The sequence below is a fragment of the Canis lupus genome, chromosome 5 (assembly GCF_011100685.1).
Source record: "Canis lupus familiaris isolate Mischka breed German Shepherd chromosome 5, alternate assembly UU_Cfam_GSD_1.0, whole genome shotgun sequence".
NCBI classification, from domain to species: domain Eukaryota; kingdom Metazoa; phylum Chordata; class Mammalia; order Carnivora; family Canidae; genus Canis; species Canis lupus.
The window spans coordinates 30,423,468-30,434,504 of NC_049226.1; the positions used below are offsets into that span (position 1 = coordinate 30,423,468).

Below are 11,037 nucleotides of genomic sequence, written 5' to 3' on the forward strand. Positions count from 1 at the left end.
TCACAACTCCTCTGTGTGCTCCGAGAAGCCCCAGGGCTCCGAGCGATCTGGAGACCCCCGGCACAGAATCTGTCTCCAAGCTCCTCATTCTCTAACAGCACCTCCTGCCCATGTTCCCACAGAACTAGCCTTACACCTGAGACTCAGTTTCTCTAAACCTCAAGGTGGCCCTCAAGTCCTGTGTCCACCAAAACTCCTGCAAACTTCCTACTTGCTTCCCGAGTTTTCAGAGCTCTCTGCTTCCCAACTCCTGCATTGACTGCTGATAAAAATTCCATAGAAACAAGGCTATAAAAATAGTGACGTTTCTGCTATTATAAAAAGATTCCAAGGGCACCTGGGTGGCTCACTGGGTTAAGCACCCAACTCTTGATTTTGGCTCAGGTCATGATCTCAGTGTTTTTAGACTAAGCCTCACACTGGGCTTTGTGCTCACCATGGAGTCTGCTGGAGAATCTCTCTCTCCTTCTACCTCTGCTCCTTCCCTTCCCCTCACCACACTCATATTGTCTCTCTCAAAAAAATTTAATTTAATTTAGGGGGTGCCTGGGGGGCAGAGTCGGTTGGGCATCTGACTTTGCCTTGGGTCATGATCTCAGGGTCCTGGAATTGAGGCCCTTAGGCTCCCTAAGTGGGGGAGTCTTAGGGAGAGGGAGTCTGCTTCTCCCTCTGCCCCTCCTCCCACTCATACTCTCTCAAATAAATTGGTAAAATCTTTATGAAGTAAAAATTATATTAAAAATTACTTTTAAAAAGATTCTGTTCATTTGTCAATAGTTAATGAATACAATAAAAAGAATTTTCCAACAAACAAAAACAAAGACATTTTAGGTGGAAAAAAAAAAATCAGCATTGCTAACAGCTTCACTAAATAAATATGTAACCTCCCAACACTTGGAAATTGTCCTTAAAGAAATGTACAGATTTTTACAGTAACACTTAACACATAGTTTGTTTCATAGGACTTCATGGAATCCAGTTTGCTCGTGCACTCACTCAACACTCTCTAATAAGCAGCCACTATATACCTGAACCCAAGCTTGGCTCTGCGCGTATTAAAATAAACAGGGCGGGGTAGCCCGGGTAGCTCAGTGGTTTAGCGCCGCCTTCAGCCCAGGGCCTGATCCTGGAGACCTGGGATTGAGTCCCACGTTGGGCTCCCTGCATGGAGCCTGCTTTTGTGTGTGTGTGTGTGTGTGTGTGTGTGTGTGTGTGTGTGTGTGTGTCTAATGAATAAATAAAATCTTTAAAAAAATAAAATAAAATAAACAGGGCATGGTCCTTACCCTCCCAAATCCTCACCGCCTGGGAGAAGACAGATCTGTAAACAAACAGCACCAATGTGATACATCATAATTATAACAACAGAACTACAGCATAAACAACTACAGTACCTAACGTTTTCTGAGTATTTACTAAGTTCCAGGCAGAGCTCAAGGACCTCACTTGACCGACTCCTAGCTTCCACAGCAACCCTAAAGGAGGGTACTACTGCCCTTTTACTAGTGAGGTGCAGAGAGGTCAAGTATTTTGTTCAAGGTCACAAGATTCATACCAGTAAATAACGGTGCTTGGATTTGAATCCTGGTATGATGCGGGATCCTGCACTACGTGCCAGCATGCTTCGAGCTAACAAACTCCAGATGCCAGAAGCCCAAAGGGACTGGGACGGACGTTCAGCGAACCCGGGCCTGACAAAACAACCCTCATGCTAAGCTTTAATGAATAACCAGGAATTCATGGGCAAAGGAAGATGGGACAGCCATCCTCAGGAGGGGCCAGAACGCAGGTATAGACACGAGTGTGTGAAAGACCACATGGACGCCTACTGGCTCAGCGTGGCGGGCGCGGGGGCAGAACAGTCAATGGAGAGACAGACATCAGGATAGAAAGCCTGGCCCATCAGGCTGAGGAGCTCCTTCGCACAGTAACAGCACCACAGGCCCACTGGAGAATATCAAGGGTGGAGAAGGCTGATTTTTTCATATCTACATAAACCTTGAAACTGGAATGGACCTACCAGTCTCTTAACATACGTGCCTTCCCGTAGCTTTGAACCCCTTCTGCAGTGTCTCTGTGACACTGTAGTGATGGGAAGCTCATGTCTTCTGGCCAGTTCTGACAGCAACAACTCTCTTCTCTGTATGATGAATGGCAATGTACCTCCCTAATGTCATCACTGTGGGCCATTCAGAACACATCCAGACCCCTCTGCCCCAAGACAGCCCCCCAATCACTGACACCAGTGATCACCAGGCCCTGGTCTCCCTCAACCAGATCTCTAATGGCAATGGCTCTAGTCTCATTCCCATGCTGGCTGCCCTCTCTGGGACCCTCCAGACACAACCTCAGAGCAGTGCCTCTCAAGTCTCACTGGCTGAGCCACTATAAGAAATACATTTCCAGGGAATCCCTGGGTGGCTCAGCAGTTTGGCACCTGCCTTTGGCCCAGGGCGTGATCCTGGAGACCCGGAATCAAGTCCCGCGTTGGGCTCCCTGCACGGAGCCTGCTTCTCCCTCTGCCTGTGTCTCTGCCTCTCTCTTTCTCTCCCCCTCTCTCTCTCTATCATGAATGAATAAAATCTTAAAAAAAAAAAACACACATTTCCATGATGCCTGTGTAATGCTGATATAAAAGTTTCAAGAAATAATACTTTCTTTCATCAGATACAATATATCCTGATATTTTCTATTCCACTCTATTCTGCTTCATGTTTTACATGCAAGTTAACACTCACTAAATAGATCCCCAACAGTTTAAAACTCTACAGCCTGGAATGTGGGGCCCTAAACCCAACTGAATACAGTGGGTCTGGCTCTAACTGTGCAAAATGAAGGAAGTCGATCTTCCTCTCTAAAAATAGAGCAATGCCCCCTATGTCCATGGAGCTAACGTCCATTTCCATGCAGACAGTAACATGGCCTACTGTATCTTCCTCCTCCTCTCCTGATTCAGGCTTCTTCCTACCTCACCCACTCATGTGCTCTGCCATCCACGCCCTAACTCTTCGAGTGAGTGCAGGCCCTCTGCCGTGCAGCATGGGAGAGAAAAAGTGTCACCCAGTCAGGCTGACGGGAAGTCTGGATTCAAGGATGGTGCCAGATTCACCACTTCCCTGTGAAGCCTGGAACAAGACCCTGGGCCCTTAAGTCTCAACCCCTCTTCCTGCACAAACCCCCTCTCCTGGCTTGTTGTGAAGATCCAAAGGTCTCGCGAACAAGAATGTACCTAGTAAACTTGCAAAGAACTGTTACTATAATCTCATTAGAGGCTGTTATGGTCCACCCTGCAGACAAGAGGCAGAGAAGTGGACTGGCTGACTCCAGACTTCCACCCATTTGCTCCAGCCCAAGGGCAATACATGACAGCACTCAGACCATTCCTGCTTAACCTCCTTAGTCACCAGTGAGATCAAGACCATGGTACACACGAGAATGTACCAAAATCATCACACGCCAGAACAGGGGCACAAACCAGCAGAACACACACATCAGGCTTCACACGAAGGCTGTACACTGGTTCAACCTGGGAGAAACAAGATGCATATGAGATCTGGATCTGGTCCCAGTTCTGCCACTTGCTGGCTGAGAGACTCATCTCTCCACTTAACGCCTCAGTTTACTTGTTTGTGAGACTGTGTTGCATTTATGTCTACGTGAAGTACTGAAAGGGCTGTGACACAGAAGATGACATAAACCATCCTAGTGCAGAGCTCAAACAGAGAGAATAGGGTGTGCCAGGTACTGCTCTAAATGCTCAACATGAACTAATTCATTTACTCCTCATGCTAACTATAAAAGGTAGACACCACTATCATGCTCATCTTTTAGGAGACAGGGAGACACACAGAGGGGTTGTGTGAGTTAATCACATGGCTTGAGGATGGTGGAACCATGATTTTCCCACATGCAGTTTGACCCCACGGCCCAGGTCTTAAGCTCAGGCTAAAGAAGAACAGTGGAACAGGAAGACTTACAAAACAACAAGCTCACAGATACCATTAACAGACTCACTACACAGCTGTCCAGGATATTACAAGAGGGACTCCTTTTTGGGGCAAGGGGCAGGGACAGATTGCATGCAATGGTTACTAAGGTCCCTCCAATTCAGACTCTAGACTGACAAAGGAGTACCATTCTCAAACTGTGACACTCTTTCACCCCAACTTGCACATGCTGTATCTTTTTCTTAGAGAGAGTGAGCGAGCGAGAGAGAACACACACGTGTGTGCATGCAGGGGGGGAGGTGAGGCAGAGGTAAAGAGTCCCAAGCAGGCTGCACATGGAGCACGGAGCCCCACACAGGGCATAATCTCACGACCCTGCTGCAATCATGACCTGAGTCAAAATCAAGAGTTGGATGCTCAACCAGCTGAGCCATCGAGGCGCCCCCATGCTACACCTTTCAGCTGTATCCCTTCTTTCCTTCGCCTGGCAATTCTTCTAATCTCTCAAGCCTTGGTCTGGTGAAGCTTTTCCCAAATTCCACGCTACTATGAAATGCTCCTCTGTGGTCCCTGAAAGTGAAGAGGGGTTAGGATGGAGCAAAGAGCCACAGGGGGGTAAGGAAGCCAAGGACAAAATCCCCATGCGTATGAGAAACTGTGCATGGGCTTGGCTGGCTAAAAAGCACCAGGAGGTAAGAATGGAAAGGTATGAAGACTTAAAGGTTAGTCTAACATTTGATTCTAAAAGCAATGGGGAGCCACTGAAGCTTCTACAGTAAGACAGTACATGATGAAGTAGTGTTCAGGAAATCAAGGAAATGTAAAACGGAGCTGTGGCCTTTCCTCTACAGCTCTTCATCTCCAGAAGCCAGTACCATCATCCCCGACATAGCAAAGCACACAGGGTCAAAATAACCTCCAATTCTCCCAGCATCTTTCTCTCCTATGCTGTCTCATCACCACTAACGGCCATCACTTACTGAATGCTTCTTTGTGCTGGGCCAGTGCAGGCAGGTGGGTGGGGGCCTCAAAGCCTACCTGCAGAACAAGAGCAGACAGTGCACTCTAAATGCCAAATAATGGGTACAGAACAGGAAACAAGAACCTCAAGTGTGGGGCTGAAACAGAATTATACAGAAGACACCTGAATCATGTCACAAGAAAGGTGTGGTCCTGCCCAAGCGATGGTGCTAAGGTGGGCAACGCTGAAAAGCTGAGAGAAACAAGGTCCACGTGTGGGACCAGGCAGGTGTCCCACTGGCTAGGGAGCAGGGCTTGAGCAGAGGAGTGGAGGTCGATGAGGTCAGGCAGGGAGACAGGCCAGCCTGCGGGCTCTAGCCCATTCTGAGGAATACATAGGGAGTCTCTGCAGGCTCCAAGTAGAGGGCAAGTGATGCTGGTGGCCTGCTTGGTCTTTCCAGCACAGACACGAGTCTCTCATACTCTGTCTTCAAAGAGTAGAAAACACTTATGCAGAATTCTATTTGCATAGTTCTTGGACTCAGAGCTATTCTAAACTAGCTAATTAATACTTTTGACATAAAGACAAATCTTATTTTTCTCTAAATTTCCTCTAAACCACACACTGACCAAGAACCTTTTTAAAGTTTTCTCTAAACTATTTTTAACTATTTCCTCAAACATCAAAAAATACCTTACTATATGACAAGGTTACAGACTGAATATCAAGTACAAAGCTGGAGAAGGAGGCCAACACCATAATCAATCTGCTAACTCAACCTGAGAGGCCCTGTGGGGAAGAACCTTAGTGAGCACTGGCTGTGAGCCACAACTGTGCCCAAACAGTAAGCAAATACATAATAATGTCCTGCCATCAGGCTTTACAAACCCCATGAATTTCACAAAGCAAGACCCAGAGCTAGTATGGCAAATTAATAAAGTAAGACCTGTTCCTCTCCAATTCTCTCCTGAAAGCCATCTCCATCATCCTCTGTTCAGCACCTTTTCCTGCCTGAGATTCTACATAATTTTCTAGAAGCATGTTGTACTATGAGCACAAACACGGAATCTCTAATCTCTGATATCAAAAAGGGATTTAAATCTATTCCTCTTCTGCATAAAAGTCAATTAGATATCGCTCCCTAGGACCAAATCAGAGTCCATCCGCATGGACCACACCTACCACAAGAAAAGGTATACCACACTATAAAATAATAAATCTTCAGACTTTGATCAATATTACGATTCCAGCAACTTCTTTAGGATACCATCTCAAGCAACTAAGGTCACGGGAATGTGAAGGCAAGACACCTGGGTGGACAGACGGAAATGCACAGCTGGAGCGCAAGGGCAAGAACACGAAGCCCAGAACCATTTAGCGTTTTGATGATAACGGTAAGTAACCTGCTTTACTGTGCTACGTCTCATCAAATGAAGGAAGGGAATTAACTCATCATTTTAGTGGCTACTATAAAGACATTTTATTATCACTTCACAAAAACCCTTAAACTTGAAGAATCATGATACATCTTCACAAGCTTACATGTAAAATTAACTAAGACCACAAAAGTGTCTACTTACTCATATCAAAGGACAGACTTACCTTAGAGCACGGAGACACATACTGGGCTAATTTTTATCTTCTTGGCCACTTCACTGTATAATGACTCCATGCTTATGGACAGGACAACCACTATGCGCTTATCCCCATCAGCTGTTTAAACCCTAGCTAAGCTTTCACATAGAGACAGGCCTGCTCTCTTCAACTAACCAGTGCTAAACAAGCAGGAAGGGCAAGTCACCAGATTTTAGCACGACACCGAGCACCAACTGTCCCCGCACCAAATCCAATAAAGGTGAAAGGCTTCAAGAAAAATACATGATGCTTTTTCTCAAATTTGAATTATTCTTGCCAGGCCTCCCTTAGTATGTAGGGGAAAATTAAAGAATTAAAACTAAAAAAAAAAAGATGAGACTAAAGAGAAATAATCCCAAAGAACCAACCAGGTCCTTAAACCAGGAAGGGTCCAGAACGTGGAGTCAGAAGACACACTGCAGTGTTAACACCAGAACTCACTTCCCCATCTTACTGAAGTTGAGTCCCTAAACCTTACAGGGTCTTCAGTGTCATCCTCGGTGTGGTGGCTGGCGTCACCCATCGGCCTAAATCACTAGACGCTCAGTATTTGAACACACCCTAGAGAGTGAGGGGAGATAGTTATACAGATGTGAAAGAAGACTTCCATGTGTGTATCCATGAGTTTGGTGCATGGATACTTCACACCCTATGGCACAGCTCTACATGGCCCCGGGATTTTTGCAAAAATAAAACACAAACTTGAAACATTTTACAAGTCACCAGTTCTTACTGCTGCTCTTACAGTTCCTAAATATTTATTTTTGCCACATGTGTGACCACTGTGATCTTGTGATACCAGGAAGGTACAACCACTCAGGTTTTTCTCCCCATATATTTCCTCAGTTACAGTGGCTGAATGACCTGAATGACTATGCTCAACAGTCTACAAACACCCTGCAAGGGATTTAAGTTCTCACAGAGCATGTGTGCACATGCACGCACACACACACACATCGTAGTAGGAAGAAACAATGTGGATATTTCTCAGGAAACCCCAATGAACAAACAGACCACTGTTATCTCAAGCAGTCTTCTCTCCTAGGATTCTACAGGCCCATACACCCGACAGTCTGAGAGATCCCTTCACTTAGCTGCCCCATGGACACCTTAGGCTCAGCATGGCCAAACCAAACTCATCTTCCCTCTCCAGATCATCACTTCCTGAAAGGGTTTCTGTTCTCAATAAACAGCCCTGTCATCTTTCCAATTGCTTAAGACAGTAATGCTGGAGTCATCCTTCATCCCTTTCTGCTTCTAATCCTCTACTCACATGTTAGTCTCAAGGACTGCTTATTCTACATCCTAAATAGCTCTCACAACTATTCATGCCATTTTGGCTGCGACCACCGCAGCACAAGCCACCTAGTGTCTTACCTGAACTGTCATAATTGCTTCCTAACCGATCTGCTTGGATCCACTGTAGCCTCCTACCACCAGTTCCCCATAAGGTAGCCAGAGCATTTGTACCTTGCTTAAAACTCCAGTTTAAGAGTTTTAAGCAAGGTAGACTCCTACATAACAGAGGCTGCAAAGGACTCCTCATGACCTGATTCCTGCCGACTTCTCTAGCTTGCTCTCCTCCTTCTGCATTCGGGGACCTAGCCATGTGTTTCACACTAACTGTAACCCGGTATCTATTCTCCTCTTTCTCAGTAATCATATCCTGATTTTTCAGCTAAATACATGGCCGTGGAATAAAAATCTTTCCTAGCCCCCCTTGCAGCTAAGTGTCACCATGTCCCTGGGCTTGAGCCAATGGGAGGTGAGCCTGGCCCTTTCCTTCCCTTTGCCCTTTCCTACTGTTGTAATGCACAAAGTGAAAGCTGAAGAAATCATCTGGGTCACTAGGTAGAAGGTGTCTGTAGAGGATGACAGCACAAGATGGATGGAGCCAGGTCCCCAATGACTGAAACTGCCATGTCAACCTAGATCACCCACCTGGACTTTTCCCTAAGAAGCTTGTTTACTATTTAACCACTGATGCACTGGCCTCTCTGTCCCTTGAAGCAGTTTTGCCTAACCCTAACACAACACACTGTTCTTACAGATTCTCCACTCTCTGAACTCCGACTTGTGCATGTGATTCCTTCTCCCCGAAACACTGCTAACTCTTCTGCTCCTTATGTGTTATCCCTCTTTGAGCTGAAATGTTACTTGACTTCCTAGGTGAGGTTAGATATTGGCATATTTTTCCTTACACTTTCCTTAGGGTAATACATCTATAACCGCTGAGTTCACTTGAGTCTCCTTCAGTGCTACACACTCTTTAAGAGCAAGTATCTACTTTGTTTACTGTCATCCAAGTGCCTGGCACTCAGTATATGTCCAACAAATATTTGCTCAATGAACAATATCACAGCCCTTGAGTGATTTCTGGGCCACACCTTAAGGACTTCTTGGCCTTACATTATAGGACTCCATCAACTCTGCCTGTAGCTCTTTTCCTGTCAGACACTCTCAAGTTAAATACTGTTTCTCTCCATTCCCTTCTGGACAATTTTGAAATGTCCCAACTCCTTCAACGGATCGACACAGCTCTTTCTGGAACCACTTCATTTTCTCTTAATACACCTAGACCTAAAGACTAAAGTATTATGTGGACTCTTGGAATTAAGAAAAAATATATATGGAGACCCTTCACTGTGTCGTACAACCACATTTTCAAGAACTGGGATGTCTTACAGGTATTTTTTTAAGGAAAATGTAAGAAACATACAAACCATATTATCTGAATTCTGACCACATACAGGGAAACATTCTTAAGAAATTTTAAAAGCCTTCTCTGGTTGTGAAGTGGACATCACTTTTTAATGGCATTACAAGCATCTGTCAGTTTACTGCTTTATATACTCATCCTTCACTGACAGTGAGGATTCTACATGGCTTACTCATTTTCAAAAACGAAGTATCTTTTTTATTATAACTCTGTGGAGTTAAAGAAATAGGGTCCCAAGAAGCAGGCAGTGGGACATTAAGACAAATAAATCAAAAAGATCTGAGTACTAGGTCTTAGGTTGCCAACGAGCCATCGGGAACCCTGGATCAGGCCTCTATTTAACTGTAAAGTGAAACGTACAATTCCTAACAACCCTTCTGAGAAAAAGAAAAAAATATATGTTGTTGAGGTATCAACTTGCTGTTCATGATTCAATAATACGATGTTGGGGACTATGCCAAAAGCTGTATAAGTGCAAGTACTGGCAGGAAACCTGACATATGCCTATCAGTCCCAGGTTACACGCAGATTTCCACGAGTCTAAAACATGGGCCTTCAACTAACTGAAAACAAATGTGTATTTGGAAAAGATAATGTTTGTGTGATGAGAATGGCTGCTAGAATGGAAGCTCTTCCGGGACGTGCCATCTCCCGCCACATCTGTCAGGCGCCCACACTGGATCCAGAAGGGCATCCATAAAATCCCTCCAGTCGGTGAAACAGGATGGCTTTCGCTGCCACCACCCCACCCCCACCCCCCACCCCCCCATCCCTAGGCCTGCGGGCCGCCGCCGACCTGGCGTCAGGCAGCAGCACAGACGCCGGTACTCCAGCAGGATGCGAACACAGCAGAGCCTGCCAAGGTCCTCCAACCAAGGGCGGCCGAGGCCGGGCTTTCCATACGGTCCCAGGAGCGCTCTGCGCTGCCCTCCCCCTCCCGGACCTGCGAGCCGGTCTGCAGCCCTCGCCCCGCCCCCGCCAGCCCGGCCTGACCTCCTCGAACTGCTCGCCCGAGCAGCCGGCGCCGCGAGCCTCCAGCAGCTCGCGGAACTGCTCCAGGGTGACGGCCTCTTCGCCGCGGCCCAGCCGCTCCTCCAGCCAGCGCAACAGCGCGCCGTGGTGCCGGGACACCAGAGACTCGCAAGGCGGCGCGGGCCGCAGCGCCGCCGCCGCCTCTCGCAGTCGGGCCGGCTCCAGCAGCGCGGCGGCGGGGGGCAGCGCTGGGGCCGCGGGGCCCGAGCCGGGGATGGCGCTCGCGTCCGCAGCCCAGTCCTGGTGCGGGCCCCAGCCCTCTCCCCCGGCGGCACCCGCTTCGTCTTCACTGCTGTGACTCGGAGCGTTCCCCATGGGGTCTCCGTGTCGGGCGTCCGGCTGTGCCGCCGCCGCCTCCCCGCCTCGACCTGTCAACCTCCGGCGGCGCCCGGCGGGCGGGACGGGGAGGGTACGACGGCGGCGGCGGCTTCCGGCTTCCTCGCCGTCAAGCGAGAACTGCCGTCGCAAAGACGCCGTCAAGCGGACCCAAGCGAAAGCTGTGAGACAGCAAGCGGAGGACGGCTTCCGGAGAGGATGGAAGCCTCGATTTCCCAGAAGGTCCCGCCGTCTACGTCATCCCGCAGCCTCCTTTGCCGCCATCTTTGTGGGGGGCGGGCGCCGGCGCGGCGGAGCCTTCGCCGCTGACACTGGCAGTATCGCTCCACGTTCGCCAGCTACGCTGAAAAACGGCGAAGCCAGGGAGGGGTCTCTCGCAAGCCTTTTTCCCTTCAGTCCTCCGCTGT

General features: G+C 47.8%; 1 protein-coding gene across 2 annotated transcripts in view; it reads right to left on the minus strand.

The window, feature by feature from the left end:
• ZZEF1 (zinc finger ZZ-type and EF-hand domain containing 1) overlaps window positions 1-10,609 on the minus strand; it is a 101,204-nt gene extending 90,595 nt beyond the window's left edge. For both annotated transcript variants that reach the window (XM_038536383.1, XM_038536384.1), the window contains exon 1: window positions 10,256-10,609. In XM_038536383.1, coding sequence (XP_038392311.1) covers window positions 10,256-10,609 — 354 coding nt within the window. The remainder of the gene's footprint in view (window positions 1-10,255) is intronic.
• Window positions 10,610-11,037: the final 428 nt, after the last annotated feature.